General features: G+C 42.9%; 2 protein-coding genes across 4 annotated transcripts; one reads left to right on the forward strand and one right to left on the reverse strand.

The window, feature by feature from the left end:
* The first annotated feature begins 155 nt into the window (after positions 1–155).
* Positions 156–2,767, forward strand: rps3a (ribosomal protein S3A). Its single transcript, XM_060047646.1, has 6 exons — positions 156–313; positions 880–983; positions 1,099–1,286; positions 1,549–1,757; positions 2,204–2,313; positions 2,595–2,767. Exons 1-6 carry the CDS (start codon positions 252–254, stop codon positions 2,720–2,722), a joined length of 801 nt encoding a protein of 266 aa, XP_059903629.1. The 5' UTR covers positions 156–251; the 3' UTR covers positions 2,723–2,767.
* Positions 2,768–18,128, reverse strand: sh3d19 (SH3 domain containing 19). Of its 3 annotated transcripts, XM_060047644.1 has the most exons (26): positions 17,654–18,128; positions 13,791–13,830; positions 11,807–11,847; positions 11,606–11,645; positions 11,277–11,430; positions 10,925–11,111; positions 9,718–10,833; positions 9,459–9,614; positions 9,141–9,344; positions 8,814–9,032; positions 8,560–8,709; positions 8,034–8,150; positions 7,829–7,893; positions 7,282–7,322; positions 6,784–7,003; positions 6,474–6,542; positions 6,147–6,281; positions 5,994–6,063; positions 5,422–5,552; positions 5,253–5,305; positions 4,909–5,138; positions 4,589–4,638; positions 4,255–4,444; positions 3,823–3,926; positions 3,632–3,744; positions 2,768–3,588 (listed from the first exon to the last, which is right to left on the reverse strand). In XM_060047644.1, exons 1-25 carry the CDS (start codon positions 17,721–17,723, stop codon positions 3,634–3,636), a joined length of 3,963 nt encoding a protein of 1,320 aa, XP_059903627.1. In that variant the 5' UTR covers positions 17,724–18,128; the 3' UTR covers positions 2,768–3,588; positions 3,632–3,633. The 3 variants fall into 3 exon arrangements, with proteins under 3 accessions (XP_059903627.1, XP_059903626.1, XP_059903628.1); XM_060047643.1 differs by having other exon boundaries at positions 2,768–3,744; positions 17,654–18,127; XM_060047645.1 differs by lacking the exon at positions 17,654–18,128 and adding an exon at positions 14,153–14,855 and having other exon boundaries at positions 2,768–3,744.
* Between the last annotated feature and the right edge of the window lie 67 nt (positions 18,129–18,195).

Consider the following 18,195-nt stretch of genomic DNA (forward strand, 5'->3'; position numbering starts at 1 on the left):
ATGGCCTTGTACATGGCATATCAATACGATATGCAGAATTGATCTAATTACTTTCTACTTATTATTTACTAAATGTTTCAATGTTTCAGTCTAGCAAGATTTAAAAGCATTTCCCGGTGTTACCAGTAGAGGACGCCAATATGTTTTGCGTTTGGCATTTTACTCGCGAGATGAAGCAAATCCCGTGACTAGAATGCCTTTAAGTCTCGCGGTAATACGTTCATCTTCCTCTTTCACTCTCTATAGCCAACATGGCAGTCGGCAAGAATAAGAGGCTGACCAAAGGCGGCAAGAAAGGTGCCAAAAAGAAGATGTAAGTAGAGTAATTCTAGTTTATAATCATGCAGTACTATCCTATGTATTGGATGCTGTCTATTTAGTAAATAAAATGTGAAGGATGACTGCGATAATAGGTGGATGCGGGCGACCAGTGCTAAGCTACTCGGCGACCTCCCCAATGCCTATTCACAAAACATATTTAAATGCATTCGTTTAATTGTGACAATTTCATTCATGAGTCAGAGTTTGCATATCTAATATTCCATGCTGTCAGAAAATATTTCTCCGTACGCGGGTTTTTTAGTATATCATGTAAATGGTAACGCCTCAAAGGAGTAGCGTTTTGCTAGCGTTAGCAATATGGCACTGAAACCCATTGTAGGCTAGCTCTGTTAGCTATGTCGAAAGGTATTGAGCACTTATTATTTAATTCGCCAATAGGAGTAAATAGTGTTACGTACACTTAAAATATTGAGTCAACCAGTTATCCTTATGTTCGTCGATAACATTGCGTCAACCGTTGCTAAGCTGAACTGTCATGCTAACCTGTAACTGCATGCGTGTTAGGCTTGCTAATGACCGACTAATTTCCCCCATCAGTGTTGACCCTTTCTCCAAGAAGGACTGGTATGATGTCAAGGCACCAGCCATGTTCAACATCCGCAATATTGGCAAGACCTTGGTCACCAGGACTCAGGGAACCCGTAAGTATTCAGATTTGACCATGTAGTATAGGTACAAAATATGCATATGATATGGAACACGGTAACTAGAATATATTGACTAATACGCCCAATCTAACCATCACTTTTCTTGTAGGTATCGCCTCTGATGGTCTGAAGGGTCGTGTGTTCGAAGTGAGCCTCGCTGATCTGCAGAACGATGAGGTTGCTTTCCGCAAGTTCAAGCTCATCACAGAGGATGTCCAGGGTAAGAACTGCCTGACCAACTTCCATGGTATGGACCTCACCAGAGACAAGATGTGCTCCATGGTCAAGAAATGGCAGGTAAATACCGTTAATATGTATTTGGTTGTAAGAAATTCTTCATAGTATTTCCACATGGAACTTGAACCCCAATTGAGCTCCATTTTGTTTGGCTCAATTGTGTTTTGAACATTAATTTGTCAATATCATATTCCCTCTGAAGGCTACAGTCCAAACTGATACCTTCTGGTTGCATTGCACGATAAAATAATTTCAGCAACTGAAATGGAAAAGTAACCAAATCAGGCTATAGATTGTTAAACAACTTGTAAATCTCCCACAGACCATGATCGAGGCCCATGTGGACGTGAAGACCACCGATGGCTACATTCTGCGTCTGTTCTGTGTTGGCTTCACCAAGAAGCGCACCAACCAGATCAGGAAGACCTCATACGCCCAGCACCAACAGGTCCGTCAGATCCGTAAGAAGATGATGGAGATCATGAGTCGTGAGGTCCAGACCAATGACCTGAAGGAAGTCGTAAACAAGCTGTAAGCAAAGAACCCTAGTTTCCCCTCTTTGAGATGGCTGTATGTAATGTATAATAATGCGTAGCAACATGGTTTAACGGTGTTCTAGTGGACTGTTTATTGCCTTGTCCGAATAGAATACGTGCTAGTCTTTTTATTTTGGACCATTGGCAGTACTGTCGTTATCAAGGATCCATGCTTGACCCACGTGGTTATTAATTAAAAAATGCAATTCATTGTCTTTTAGGTTATAAAATCTCTGCTGCTCATTGCGCAAATAAGCCATTATGAGACTTAAATTTGGGCTAAGGAAATTGTCAGCCTGTTTCATGCAATTTAAAAATGATGGTCTGCTGCCTTGCCATTTTCAATTAAATTCTAATAACTGACATAAATATTTGAGAACTAAACTGATGTATGCTCCCAACGGAAGATAATTGACTTCGTGTGTTTTTGGTTGCTTCCAGGATCCCAGACAGTGTTGGCAAGGACATTGAGAAGGCATGCCAGTCCATCTATCCCCTGCACGACGTCTACGTCAGGAAGGTCAAAATGCTCAAGAAGCCCAAGTTTGAGTGTAAGTGATGTAGATCGCTGGAATACTATTGGGAACCCGATATTAGTTTTGGTCCCGGATGGAAGTTCTTTGATTACTGAATGTGCCTCCTTTTCAATCACATTTATTTCATCTAACACGGCATTGTCGGGTTTAATTAGAAGTGTATCTGCTTGTATGTTTGACTGCTACTACCCCTAATTCCTTCAGTCACTAGTGGAATTGTGTCTGTGTGCGCTCGCTGCTTGCCTCTTATTTTGTTGGTGCAATGTGTTTGACCGAACCATGTTCTGTTCTTGCAGTGGGAAAACTCATGGAGCTTCACGGAGAGGGCGGTGGTGGCACTACAGTCAAGGCATCTGGAGACGACACTGGGGCCAAGGTGGAGAGGGCTGATGGCTACGAGCCTCCCATCCAGGAGTCCGTCTAGAATCACCCGATGACAGATTTAATAAAAAATGTAAATGAGACTAAATTGTGTTTGAAGCCTTTATTTTGTACATGCTGTAGTTAGTTTGTGTAGAGGAAACTTGGATTTGTGTGCACATAACGCACTGGGACATGTCGGGTCCTCAAGAAGGTCCAAATTAACACCATAGACGTGTACAAAAAATCAGTTTCATATCGTTGGCCTCATAGCATAAATGCAGTTGTATTGAGTCAAGTCATCTTGTATTGAGCGTCATATGCCTAGGACAGAACTGCTGACTTGGGCAGACGTTGATCATGGAATGTAAAGGCACTGGCTTATGCAGCTGATCTGCGTTTCTTTTGCCAAAATGACAGGCAATTATGCTTACTATATTTAAGGAGAAATACTAAGTTTCAAATCTGCCTCCGACACGTCCTCGACGCTCAGTTGTGATGTCGGAAGAGGCGGATTTTCAAAACTGCTAACAGCTGATCACTCACCTGGTTTAAGGTTAAACTTGTATTTAGCTTCATATGCCTAGAAATGGCTGACTTGGGCAAATGGTGATGGAATTTAAGGCACTGGTCTATGACAACCAATCGGCAGCGTTGGATATCTTTGGCCAAAATTATGCTCATGATATTCAAATAGCTTGCCAATATTTCACCTCATGATAAAATGACTTGCCTCAGTCAATGGAATAATTTGGAATCTATAAAAAAAAAATCAAATGAAAGTATAACTGCAATATAAGACAATTTATTAAACTTTATATACAATCTTGACAATACCATAACACTTCATTCCAATTTGAAAGTCACTTCAGGTTTCCCATGTGAAAAAAATTGTTGATAACTTGCAGGTTTCATATTTTCTGACATTCTGTGCACAATAGGGTCCTCTTCTGAATTCACTTCCAAGTCCTAGCATTATCTCAATACTTGAACATAGTTTTTAGGGACAAGTGCCCTTTTTCCTCTCAGTTCACCCAAGAACCACTCGTCATCAACGGATTCAAGATTGGTTATGATGTCCCCTGCCTGTAAAGATCAAAGGACATGTTATATGAAATGTCACAATGTATGCATTCACATTCTGGAAAATGTCTGGACTTTTACCTGTAGGGAGAGCTCCTCCGGACTTTCGGCTGTGAACCGGAACAGAGCCTTGGCCTTGCTTCCTTCAGCCTCGCTACTCTGCGGTTTGTTATGCAGGGACTGGCCTGGTGGTCAAGGAAAATATGTTGGTGCAAAATTATTAATCAGGGAATAGTGTTACCAGTGGTCAACTACTGGTAATCACCCTTCTTTGTATAGTTATTCTTATTCTATTTAATTTAAGACCATTTCCTCATATCCTAGCGAGGTCTATAACAAACACATGCCACCGTCAAAAAGCAGAATCCTAGCTTCTCAGTTCTTAAAATAGTGCTTCTCTATACCAACCGACGGGTAAACCAATGAATGCACAATCTAAAGGCTAGGCTCGTCTCCACAGCAGAACTGCAAAGTAAACAACTAAAAGATAACAGGGTCCGAGCCCCACAGTACCTGGGCTGCCCCCCACAAAGGCGCTTGGGAAGATCCCCTCACGTCCATTGAGTCTGCCAGTCCACCACACGGTGTCCAGGTGCTTTGTGACCAGGATGCGGTCCCCCTGCTTGAAGGACAGGTCCTCCCCCGTCTGCCCATTGAAGTCATAGAGAGCCACCACCCATTCTGGTCCTGAAGGCTGAGGGGCCTGAGATAAGCACAGAGAGGGCCGTGGATGTCAGACAGTGAGCTAAATTAAGAATTATTTTAAATGGTGCATGATCTTTTATGTAAATCTTTTATGTACGGCACGTAATATAATTGCATTCATCAAAATTTGCAGATCTCCTACCTTGATTGGTTTGACAGCCTCAGGTTGAATATTTGGATGAGAAGCCAGTCCTTTGAAATTGACAAGAAAATATATTCTAAATTTGTGAACAAACAACACTATGGCAAACCAAACTATGGTTTGCCGCTAAAGAGAAATATTCTAGACTTCGAACATTCATTTACCCTTAGAATCCATGGTAAATGTTAGATTTTAAGCATTTCTTTGGAGGACGGATCAGTTCTCCATATAATTGAACCAGAGAATAATATCACGCCCAAAACCACAAATTCAATTGTCCTAGCTAAACAATAATAACAAATTTGCCAGACGATTCCTACCAGGCGACGCTATTCTTGTCTGGGGCTGTTGCTGGGTCATCGGAGGTAGAGGCAGATCCTCAACAACCTCGACAAAGTTGAGAGGATAGACTCCAGTGTACGCGCCCAGCTGTCCCTTGGCCCACTCGTCTCCCAAGTACTCCATTAGACTGATCACGTCCCCCTCAGAGAAGGTCAGCTCGGTCCCCTCCTCCCCCTCAAAGTCAAATCTCGCCACACACCTCGGGCCACTGACAAAAAAGAAAATAACTATTACACATACACATGACGATAACAATCAGAGCACAATATGAGTAGCTTCAAAAAAGTGAATATAAGGAATATTATTTTGATTAAATATTTACCTGACAGTGGCTGAAGGTTTCTTCTTCTCACGAGAAGGTAGCGGGGAATTTGACTATTAGAAAAAATAAAATATAAACATCATTACATCAGGATGCTTATTGAATATTTATATGTATTTAATGCTCTCCTCCTCTACAGTTTGAATATAATTTCAGCTTGAGGTCTTACCAGCACGTTGACATAGTTGACGGGGAAGAAGCCAGTATTCCCTCTACACGTTCCCTTGTACCAGTCGTTATCCACCTGTTCCACCATGATGGCCACATCCCCGGCCCTCAGGCCCAGCTCCTCCGGACCAGCTACACACACACACACACACACACACACACACACACACACACACACACACACACACACACACACACACACACACACACACACACACACACACACACACACACACACACACACACACACACACACACACACACACACACACAGCAGGGGCTTTTATCCTTAGCGACTTACAGGTAATGTTTTAAGAGAAAAGACATTCATGAGCAGGTAGGGAGTTAGGGCACCCTGCTCAAGGTGGTGGATAAAGGAGTTTGAAACCAGAACCTTTTATTCGGGAGGAAAACACCCTAACCATCATGCGCTGAATTAGCAGTAGGAGTCTCAAAAGGGCTTTGCAGGCCTACATTATACAATACAGAATACCCAATGCTAATGCAGACTTCAAAGTAAGTCCTAAAGATCTATTGGTTCATGAAGCTGTCGAGGTAGCCGTGAGTCGTTACCTGGGTCAAAGTCATGTATTGCCTGCACTTGTAGTCCACCACCTTCTGAACTACTGGCTTGGTTAGGGATCTGTACAGACAGTAAACACAACCTTCTTCATACACCCTAGACAGGTCAGGCAGAATGAATTCACTTCCATGGAGAAGGGTTACCTGAGGTGCCTCCTGTGGAGCCAGGGGGGTGATGACCTTCATGTGGCATCTCTGGACCAGACCTTTTCCCTCGCCTACCTGACACATTACAGTCCTCTGGTCCATCTCCTCCAGGAGCAGAAGCACATCGTTTTTCTAATGGAGAAACAAACAATGGCTCATAGAGGAATTAGGAGATTAGGCATGAAGACCTAATGGCCTAACTGTATAGTAGCATAAGCCAACATACAAGTGTTGTATTTTAAATAGATGGTCCTGCTGTGCACGCTGTGTTACAAAAACATACTAACAAAGAATAGGTTTGACTAAGAGTACTTGACCAGTCACCTGAAATGAGAGCTCTCCCGTGTTAGGCCCGTTGTAGTTACAAACAGCAATACCATGAGGAAGTTCAAGCTGCAAAACATTAGAAAAAGTGCATTTATAGAGCACCCTTCAAACACAGAGGCAATTCAGAGTGCTTCACAAGCAGCAGTCCCATTCTAAAGACATTTCATTGGCAATCAATAAAGCACAATAAACATTATTTTAACAAGAAATATAAACTGAGGTTGTGTACACAGCAAACAAAACAAAGGTCTTGTGTAATGGTCCGGTGGCATGTGTATGAATAAACACCGGCGGTGATGTCCCTTACTGTGTACTGGTTGTAGAGACGGTGGCCAGGGCGGGGCCTAGGGGGCAATGCAGGCCCTCTCCTACCCGGCCTCTGCACCGGAGCGGCGCTCGGCGCACCCCGCTGAGAGGCCGGTCCGAGAGAGGCTCTACCCGGGGCGCTGTGGCCGGGTTGAGGCGGCCGAGCGGGACCCACCTTGGCTGGGGGAGGGCGGGGCGGAAGGACCTTACCCCCACCGGGCCTGGAAGTGCGAAATCGTGGTTAGAGCTGGATCCCCTTTTTTGAATATATTTTTATGTTGCTGTTTTTGTGTGGCTTTCATGAACAGGATATAGTGAAGGCATACAGGAAAGTTGGTTGAAAGAGAATGGGAATGACATGGAGCATAGATTCGGAATCGAACCTGGGGCATGCAAGGGCTATTGCTTACATGGTTATTGCACGTTCTTGTACTCTGCAAATGTGTATGCGGAGAAATGTTTGCTGGTGGCAATGTGTTCATGGTAAGCTCCCACTTACCGAGGTGGCAGGGTCGGTTCTTGCCCTTTGTAGAATGACTCCTAAAAAAGAAAGAAGAAAGACTCAAATTATTTTCATCAAACAACTTTGGTTCTCTCCTTGCTTAAAAATCAGACACCATAGCAACCAACAGTCCCATTTAAAAAAAAAAGCTGAAGCTCAAGTTTCACAGGAGGTATAATGAGTATTGTGACTGCTTGTGTGAGTTTTAGAATAAGACTCCTTTACATCCTGTGACACAATTCTCAAGGGGCTGGTGAATGGAGTGGAAGGGTTACATTTCTTTAAGACTTAACAAGACTGCGATAGTTTAAACTTGTTGGTATGAAGGCATGGTTAAACCATTTGTTTCCAAAATACAGGTCTGTCGCTGTGCCCGTCAACTAGTTAGTACGTACTTGGTAAAACTGGTGTGCGATTAGTTATGCATGTGTATCAGGTATGCTTGTAGTTAGGTTTTGTTGGTTTGTTGGTTTGTTTCCTGCTTCCTGGGGTGAAACTCTAACCGAGCAAGGGAGGGCTGGTCTTAGGGCTTCATAATGCTTACTTGGTGTTGCATTGATCCAACAGGCTTTTGGCGCGGAAGTGAAGGAGGAGTGTCTAAAGAGAGAGCTGACCCGCAGTCAAACGCATCCAAAAAAGTTAGCGACCTCTACCACAGTGAGCAAGAAAATATTTTCCATAATCCATCGCTCCTCCGAGTTCATAATTCATCCTCAAATCAAATAGGTTGAGGATTATAGGGAACTCACTTCTACTGGTCATGCTGTTCGGCCGAATGGTGGTTGGTCTCCTTGTAATACTTTGTTTGTTTTGGTAGCCCGAGAAACCACTGTCCAGGCTTTGCTGATGCTGAAATGGGGCACGATCTGGACGCAGGGGAAAGGCATATTATTATTATGTGTCGAGCAACAACTTTGTCGGGTTAATCATCCTCAAATCTAACCAACAAGTGCATAGCACTTTTGTAGTATTATGTAATGTATTAACCACTTAGTTATTTATTAAAAGAAAAACAGTCCTCGATTTTACCACCAGCTGTGATAATAAGACATTACAACCCAAATCAAAATCTACCCTGGAGTGTCATCACGCTTGGTAGTTTCCACCAAGATGTGCGATGGATAGATCAGACCACCAGTTGGTACAGTCCAAGGCTGGTAGGCTGGTCAGTCTTTCTAACATTTGTGCTTGCTTGTAATGGCTGATCTAATTCTGGTGGTAGAACCTGGGCTTTTTAACGATAAAATAAACATCAACTGAAGGTAGCTGACTTACTCGATGGTCTGTCGTACTCGTCCCCTGGAGCCATCAAGGCAGAGTCATGGTGGAGGTTAGGCCCTGGAGGCTCTCTAAAGAGCTTGGTTGGAGGCACTGGAGGGCTGGGGCGGGATGTGGGCATCGTTCCTTGGAGATCCCCTATGGAGTCTGCATATTTTGATATCGATTTTTAAAAATGAATGTAAAAATACTTATGGGTTGACACTATCTTTAATCGTAGAAGAACTGAGGAGTGAATGATGGCTACTTACTAAATCTGTCATTATACTGATCCTCTGTGGCCATCAAGGGGAAATTATTGTCGTTGAAGTTGGGTACTAGAGGTTCTTGAAAGGGTTTTACTGGAGGGGCCGGGGCATAGTTCTCCTGCTGTGGTTCCAGACTCTTCACTTTGGCCATGATGGAGGGGCGGGATGGCGGAAGGACAGGCACTTTGCTGTCAATCGTTTCTTGGAGATCACCTATGGAGTCTGCATATTTTGATATACAGTAGATTATTAAACATTCATGCAAAAATGCTTATGATCGACACCATCTTTAATAGTAGAAGATCTGTGAAGTGAATGATGGGTACTTACTCGATCGGTCATAATACTGATCCTCTGAGTTATAGTTGTTGAAGTTGGTTACTAGAGGTTCTTTGGAGGGTTTTACTGGAGGGGCCGGGGCATAGTTCTCCTGCTGTGGTTCTTGACTCTCCACTTTGGCCATGGTGGAGGAGTGGAATGGCGGGAGGACAGGCACTTTGCTGGCAATCGTGGCTTGGAGCTCTCCAATGAAATCTGACAATATTTACATCAATAGTATCGCTCTTCAAAACTGTACTTGAAAATCCTTATAGTAAACATGATGATTTCTTTAATGAGAAAAACATGTAGTGAAGGTAGCTGACTTACTCGATTGTCTGTCGTACTCGCCTTCAGAGTCATGGTTGAGGTTAGGCCCTGGAGGTTCTTTATCGGGCTTGTTGGGAGGCACTGGAGGTGTAGGGCGGGATGTGGGGAGAACCGCCACCCTGCTGGGCATCGTTTCTTGGAGATGACCTATAAAGTCTGCATAGATTTCATATAAACCATCAAAAATGTACGCAATAGTACTGATGGTCGTCACCATCTTTAATAGTATAAAATCGGGGACTTAACAATGGCTACTTACTCGATGAGCTGTCATAATCCTGATCCTCTGTGGCCATGAAGGTGGAGTTATGGTTGTTGAGGTTGAGGTTGGGTAGAAGAGGTTCTTTAAAGGGTTTTTCCCCAGGCACTGGAGGGGTCAGGACACGGTTCTCCTGTTGTAGCTGTTGTTCAAGGCCCTTCACTTTGGCCTTGATGGAGAGGCGAGATGAGGGGAGGACAGGCCCCTTGCTGGGCATCATGTCTTGGGGACCTCCTATAGAGGGGTAGCCTCCGGGTTGCAGTGCATGTTGAGGCCGAGGGGCCGGCGATGGCTTTTGGGGCCTTGGTGCCACCAAAGGTTTTGGGGGCATTACGTTGTTGTTGTTGTTGTTTTCCCCACTGTGTTTAAACGAAGCTCTGGAGGCTATGGAGGGTTTAGACGAGACCGGAGGTTTGATTGAGGCATTCCTAGGGAGAGGCTTCGGTCTCTGTGCTGCCGTTTCCTCTTCGGTGCTCGGCTTGGTCTCAAAAGCTGCGATCCGGGCACTGACTTCCCGTTGGCTGTGCATAGCGCTCATCTTGTCATCATCAGCCTCTGTACTCTGTTCTGTGGAGTTGGACTCTGATGCTTTGTCGTTTTCAAGGGAACTGTTGTCCGCACCAAACACCTCCAGTAGTTGTTCGATGTACTTGTTCGAGGACAACTCTTCCTGGTTGTTGCTGGAGTTCACTTGATTGTCGTCCACATTATCACTGAGGCTGACCAGAGTCTGAACTGAAGCACTAACCTCTTCTGTCAAAGGTTTCCCATGATATTTCTTCAATCTTGGAAGCGGAATTGGACATTCGACAGGCTCTGGTTCTGAGGATGGTGTGCTAAAGTCGGCAGGGGGGGATTGTGAGTTTACAGGAACCTTAATATGTTGAATCAAATCTTTTGCAGAACCATCCCATTGCACAGTGATCGATCTTGAGCATGTGTGTTTAGATTCCTTTGTATTGCGTTGTTCTATGCATGATTTTGAATCATTTTGGTTCTCTGTGCCAATGGAAACATTTGTGCACTGTGTGTTTGTTGGTTCTGATTTTACAATAGTAGGTTCCCTGCACTGAGTCTTCAGCAATGATGGCCTTGGTGGTTTTTGTGGCTTTTTAACTGCAAAATACAAAAATATCATGAATGAACATTGAAAACATAGGGCAAAATAAATATGAAATTGAAATCCTTGTTCTTGTAGATTTCTGACCGTTGGGTTTTCTTCCCGTCTCACTGGCTGGACTGAGCCGTGGACTAGCTGAAGTGTCCTCCCTCACAGGGTCCGTCTGGGTGGCACTGGTGCTGGTGCAGGCCAACCTGCGGGGGGCGGCGGTCGGCCTGGAGACGTGCTCTTCCTGGGTTTTCTCTTTGATCACCTGATCATAAGAAGGCGGTGGCTAAAATGGGAGAAATAGTGAGGTTTCACTTTTTTTTTTAAACATTTTCAGTAAATTTTTAGCTTCTCTGTTTACGATGATACTATTTTTTTATTGTTATTTTGGTTTAACAACACAAAGCACACACAGATCAAATTAGGAACACAGCTTGGTCCCCTGATGTACCTGGGGGTCTGCCTGGACGCTTCCTGGCCAGCTTGACTCGGGGGCCGGAGGAGGAGGGGGAGGTGCTGGGGGGGAATTGAAGATACCAGAGGCCCCTGGGAACCAACTGCTATTGGCTAGAGGCTCTGCAGAGAGGATGGTGATCTCTGGTCGCCTATGGACACAAACCACACCATTTCCACCCCCTTAGTACAATAATGCCACAACTACAGCTGCCACTCAAGATAGTGAGGGAGTGAAAAATAGTAGAGGCATCAGGGTCTTTTCCTTTTTAAATTCCATTTAAAACTTTCCGATTTGATACCTCCCATCATAGCCCATTCTCCTACCTTCTCTCTCTACTGTGGTCAATCGGAGAGTTGGTTCTCGCTGAGGGCAGAAAAAAAGTTCACCAAATGTGAATCAATTTATCTAATCCGTTTACTGACAACCAACAGAAGCCTTGGTATATTGTAGACATTTCATTTGATGATATGAAGTTCTGTTGTGCATCTCACAGTACTGCAGAATCTCAGGGCTGTTCAACTCACATCGTTTGATCGCTGCTCGTATGGAGGACAGAGGTCCCTGGCTGGAAAACGGTATAGAAAAACATTGTTGTTACCTCTTTAGGTGTGGGCCTGCTTCTCTCCAAAGCATAGCTCTGGGAAGAAGTCTCAACAGGGGCTGCTGATAAAGTGGACCAATAGGCCATTTTCCAATCCTCTAGAACTCACAGGTAGTCAGCCCTTTTAAACTAAACAGCTTACGTGCCCAAAACGTAGTGTGTGTGTGTATAGAAAACAAAAAAATATCTGCATTTCATTTATAGTATTTTTAGATCCTTCTGAATCCCCAATTCTTAATTTGCATGCCTCAGCCAGGCTGCCTGTGGCAGACTACAGCTGGTCTGAAAGGCTGCAGCCAGGCTGCTGACACGCTCTGGGCACAGATGCCAAATCACCCTAATGTCACTTCACTGACTGCCAGTGAAACGAAAGGTTGATTTTAGAATACTTCTAATGACTGTCCCTCGTGCCAGATTAAAAAGTTGATTATTAGGCTACTCTACTGTTTTGCCACTTTTGCTGTGGAAGTTGAAAAACAACTTCATATATATCCTGGTGTCCCTTTTTTACTGCTGTTCATACCTGTTCCTGCTTCTTTATTCATTTTTTGTTATGGTCTATGTATCGTTGCTTTTGTTGCTATGCATCCTCTGTTATTAAGCACTGTTTGAATAGGCTATATAAATGAAGCATTAACTCCTCAATACAACCAAGGTGCAACACCCTCAGGCGACTTGTATCTGTTCCCCACGGGCAAGTTTACACTCACATTGACACAATGAGAAAATCATTTTGTCACCTGGGAATATCCCCCAACCCATTCATCTGTCTTCTGATGTTCTGTTGATGTTCATTGTTTAATGCATTGAACACTTACTAAAAGATTATTTTATACGTTATCTGACATATGCAGACAAACAGATCTTTTCGATCATCCAAAATCAAATGCTGCGCTACATCACGCCTACCTCAACAACGTTTCCCCCAAGACAGGTGACGGTCCGCCATTTAATACATCTCATCGACAACTTTGTTTTTCTCTCCAGAAAGCAAGTCTATAGTTTGTAAATCCGTTACGGTCTTTCAGTTAAGTCCTTTTCCATCTGGGTTCCCTCATTTAATGCCGGGATAAAAATATCAGCCACGTTTAGAGGTCCATCGTTACCGTGGTACCCTGTAGTGTTTGCTCGACTAAGGTGGTGGTTCTCCACCCAAGGGAATGTTCTCTGGTTTGAAGCAGGGCCATTTAGAAAAAAATATCTGCCTCATTAAGGAAAGGTGCCTGATGATGTAATCTTTGGTAAAGGATCCTCATTATATTTACAACACAGAGAGCGCATCAATGCCCCCTGGGGGGCAATGATCCAGGATGCAAGGTTGGGAGACATTTTATAAGTGGCTTATGTGGAGAAGGTAGGTGTTTGGATACTTAGAAGGTTAGAATCCAGCCATGGGGATCAACCCAGAGCCATCCTTTTTTGTTTTAAATCAGTGTTGCAAAAGTTACAAAAATGTGTTAATATACTTCAGTGCAAAGAACGAAGTATTCAAAAGCATTTGAATACTTTCAGACTGACAGGGGTCTCAGCGGTTGTACACCTAGGGCAGACTGTGTGAGCAGGTAACCATTTGTCAACAACAACAACATCAACATCAGCCTAACAACAGCATATCTCCCTGTAATCCCCCCTGGGTCTGTCTGTGAATGAGGATGAGAACGCATTGTTGGCCCACTCACAACCGCACCATCAGCAGATCTGATGGTTAAAGAGACAGAGTCCTCTTTCACACCGCTCAGTAAAACGGTAAAAGAAAAAAGGTACAAAATACAATATCTGTGAAGCTTCTGAGATTGTCAAGTAGAAACTACCTGTACTTTTGTAGTTCTGCAACGGTTTTATTGCCACATCAGCTCAAAAGTGGATGGAAAGGGATGTGGTGTGTTAATCAAGGGGGGTGAGCGTACCTGGAATGGGAGCGATCTGGCTTGGTCCTTTGCAAGTGATCTTCGGGGAAAAAGAGGGGAACGGGAACGTCACGAACAAGACAGGGGACATTTTGATGAGTAATGTAATTGAACAGAACACCTAGTATGCAGACTTGGTCTGTAATGTCGATGAACCTGTTACCAAACCTATCTTGTTTCCTGGTAACATTCTCCTCTTATCAGTTTTATAAAAAAAAATGCAGATAATTGTGCAGTGTACAGATAGGACAAACAATTTCAATATTCATGTTCATTCGTTTTAAGGAACATTTGTTAAAGAGAAATGTTTGGGACAGACAATTAATGGGTAACATTTTTTTGACAATCAAGAAAGTTCTTACCGCGATAGGCTTTAATAATATAGGTGACCATTCATGTTGTTCTAGTCCACCTATATTCCTCTATGAAGTTACCGATACCCTATCCACCAAATGTTTTTAAGGGTAGGGTATTGTACAAATAAATAATGGCTCCTGAAGTTTTATGAAATGCATGGTACTCAGATTTGTCAGGTATGTGTTTGTTTGTTAGCAAGGAAACATCATTCAACAAATTAACAGAGTCTAAAAAGTATTAAGTATTTCAAATATGGGTTTATGTGTGTTATGAGTTTAGGTGTTTTATATGAGGGTCAAAACATTGTGTCATACTGGTAGAGATAGAGTGTTGTTAGCCATTTATGCTAATGCAGACAGATAAAAAGCTTCAATTTAAAAGTCCCCTTCTGCCGGTGAACTGCATTTCCTTGTCAGCTGGAATTCTAAATGTTTTGTTTACACAGCTCTCACCTGAAAACATAAGCTCCCTGCTCACCAACCTAAACCACCTGCCGCACCTGTCCCTTGTTATCAATTACTGTCGCAGCGAAATGGTTTAGCCAAAACATTCATGTCATCAGTTACCAGAATAAGACAAATTAGCAAATTAAGATTACAAAGAAACAAAACTAGCATTCTTATAACCTACAGAAAAACGGTGTCATTGCATGTAAATGTTACTTGAAAATGAATAGGCTAGTCCAAAATGTTTTTATTTAGTGGTGATGTTCCTACCTGCAAAGCAAACATTTAATAGAGTACGGCTTTCTTCAAATCTCTGCCTTAGTATCCATTAAACAAAGAAACAGTCTTTGTGTGCCGGGAAACACAGAAGCCACCATAACACACACACACACACACACCCACAAAAATACACGCCCCCCCCACAGACACCAGCAGAAAATGGGAGGGTAGATAGCTTCTTGGCTACTCTCTGCTAGGCCAATCTGATGGAAAAGAATGTGGTAATTCAGGAAGTGCTGGTTATATCACACAAGAGTGCAATGTCACTATCTCTCCCCTCGCTCCACCATGAGGTCAAAGTGAATAAATATTACACTTTACCTGGAAGCCTCGTCTTGGATGGCAGTTTCAAGTTAAGCTTAAATTATTAACTTTAACAGCTCTGTAACCGATACCATTCATCCCACATCGAGATGTATGTGGTGTGTGCGGGCGTAGCCATGCTCCCATTGTTATTTAAAGGTATAGTCAAATAGCAACATCTCACCCACCTGTCATGTGGAAAAACCAACACTAAGGTGTTTAACTAAAATATAATTGTCTGTGTGGTAGTGAAATTATTCTTGAGAGTAGTATTTGTATTTCATTTTTCCCAGATTTGATAGTAAATCCTTGTATACCTTTGTCTTTCTTATGTATCGGGCAGTCACCACACGGATCCGAGTCGTACATGTGCGAAAGTGTTTCTACCTCAGGAAGAATGAATCATTCTTCTCAAGTATCCCTTGCAACTTTGATCAAACCAAACACAACACTCTGAGATTATTAGTGTCTTGATGTTCAGAGGGTTCAACCAAACCACCAGCCCATCTCAAATATTGAGAAAAGTCCAGCAGATGGTCCTACATGTTCTGCTTCATTGGGAGTTAAACTTATTTATGGATATTTAACAGTGATCGTGCACCATTGAATGATTCAAACAACATAACATATTTGGTTCCTATGGACAGGGAACCAGATGCAATAGGCTAGATGACTTTCTTTATATTACTGTGAAGGTGAAACACATAGTACAGCACACCTGTTGATGCAATGACCTCAGTTAAACAGCCCCTCTCTAACTGGGAACATCTGCTGGTGTTCTGCAGGACAGGCGTTCTCACAGAACAGGTGGTGTTGAACCTACAGTGAAAACAAATTTCTCTCTTTTCACAACCAGCAATGAGGACTTGAGGCTCTTCCCCAATTTCGTTGTAAAAGTTTGCACAATGACAATAAAGTCTGAAATCGGAAATCTGATGAGGACACAATATATTTTAAGGTCTTTAGATTCTCATGGCAGGCCTATATCAGACTCTCAAACAAAACACCAAGCACACTACCAAGGTTAGTCTTTGGACGGCTCACATTAAAACCATCCTTAAATCAGTGCGTCCTCTATAATCCCATAGGAATTTAACATCTTTTAATTTCCTTCTGCCCACGGCGTCTTGGGGGACAATGTTGCAGATTCCATGGACCCTCTCACATAAACAGCCTGGGTAATAGGATTAAACTGAATAAAGGGATTGATGGAGCACAGCACGCTATAGGGAAATATCGTTGTTACATAATGAAAGGTTTCCAACTCAAAGTCATTAACTTAGAAACAGGAGAAGACCTGAATAAATGCATGCCATTAGGGAGAGTGATTGATGCCAAAACAGGAAACAATACTACACAATATCACATGATTAAAATAATGGAAATCAATGGTTAGTAAAAGAGATCAGCCAAAAAAAGGTACAAAGTTACACTACTGGCAAATTCTGGTGATTCTCCCATCAACAAGCCTTTCTGCTAGCTGCTGGTGAGGAGTATGTTTATTCATGGCGGTTGGCAAGAAGGCAGGCACACCCGTGGGTGTGTGAAGTCAGCATGCATATCTGAGGTGGATCCACCAAGTTGTTTCAGTGCCATGTTTAATCTGCTTAATAGCAGTCACGGTATGATATCACCATTAAAGCGTAGTGTAATGCACAAATGAGACCTGCAAATAGTATGAAATAAGGGGGCTCTTTTTAAATGCAGCCCACCCCAACTGCCCAACATGAGGTCAGCTAGGGATCCCGAAACAAAACAGCTGTTGTTAGGGTGAATGTGTTGGAGGTGGGGGCATGTGAGACTAAATGGTTGGGCAGGGCATGGCTAGGTTAACATGGGGGGAAAGAGTGAACATTTGCTTAGGTTTGCTTGGGGACTGAGCATTTGTGTAGTCGTCTTCTATGACAACAGCTGTTGTCGAGAGGAAAAATTGTGACATCTTCTCTTCTGCCTGGGGTTCCATTAAAGCATTAAGCATAACTGTTATTATACCTAAATGATCACAGTGTTGGTGAAGAAAAATACAGTGACAACTGTAATAGCTCATGAAGAGGACTTCTTCCCTTAACAAATGTCATCCTGGAAATACATGAGATCTAGGGGGATGTTGTCACTCTGGTGGCGCCACCAAAATGACAAGTGACGTCAAACTGGTACGCTAACTTTCATTGAATGAAAGTTGGCAATGTTTGACAAATATAAAAGACAGTTCCAGCATTCAAAATATGCACTGCTCTTCCTTTAATTGTCAATGATTGTCTTTCAGTTTGTCAACTATGCATGCAACTATTAGATATTTGGTGATATAGGCCTATAAGGCAAATTCGCTGTTTGGACTAAAGTACCGCATTTTATTTAATACTGATCTTTCATCAACATATTTTACAATGTATTATTAAATCCTTTAGTAAATAAATAGCACAGCCTATAAAGCAAAATGGGATTTCGAAACTTCAAGCCAAGATTTCCCTAACCTACCTCTCGCCGGGTCACGTACAGCTCTGTCTCCCCTCTCCTCTTCTCGCTCCTCGGTCATCGGTTCGGACATCGCTATTTGACACGGGACCGATGAACTGCTCCAGGGATTCACAAGTTATTTGGCCAAAAAAGTTTGAAGACAAATTGAAAGTCGGTCTTCCACTGCGTGTTTGGTTGCCCCGTTTTACAACCGCTCTTCCACTACCTGTATAAAACAAAGGTCAGCTATTCCCAGATAGTAACTAACGGACGTCCACTTAAATTCGGCAGTGCAGGAACAGATAAAACTGACTGTGACGAAACTAAGTTAGTGGAACTTTGCTTGATCCGCTCGACCGTTATTAGACCATTATGCTGAGGGTGCTCTCTCTCTCTCTCTCTCTCTCTCTCTCTCTCTCTCTCTCTCTCTCTCTCTCTCTCTCTCTCTCTCTCTCTCTCTCTCTCTCTCTCTCTCTCTCTCTCTATATATATATATATATATATATATATATATATATATATCCATCTCTTCTCTCGTATCTTTTAATGTCTCTCTCTACACG

Source organism: Gadus macrocephalus, chromosome 3 (genome assembly GCF_031168955.1).
Source record: "Gadus macrocephalus chromosome 3, ASM3116895v1".
Classification (NCBI taxonomy): domain Eukaryota; kingdom Metazoa; phylum Chordata; class Actinopteri; order Gadiformes; family Gadidae; genus Gadus; species Gadus macrocephalus.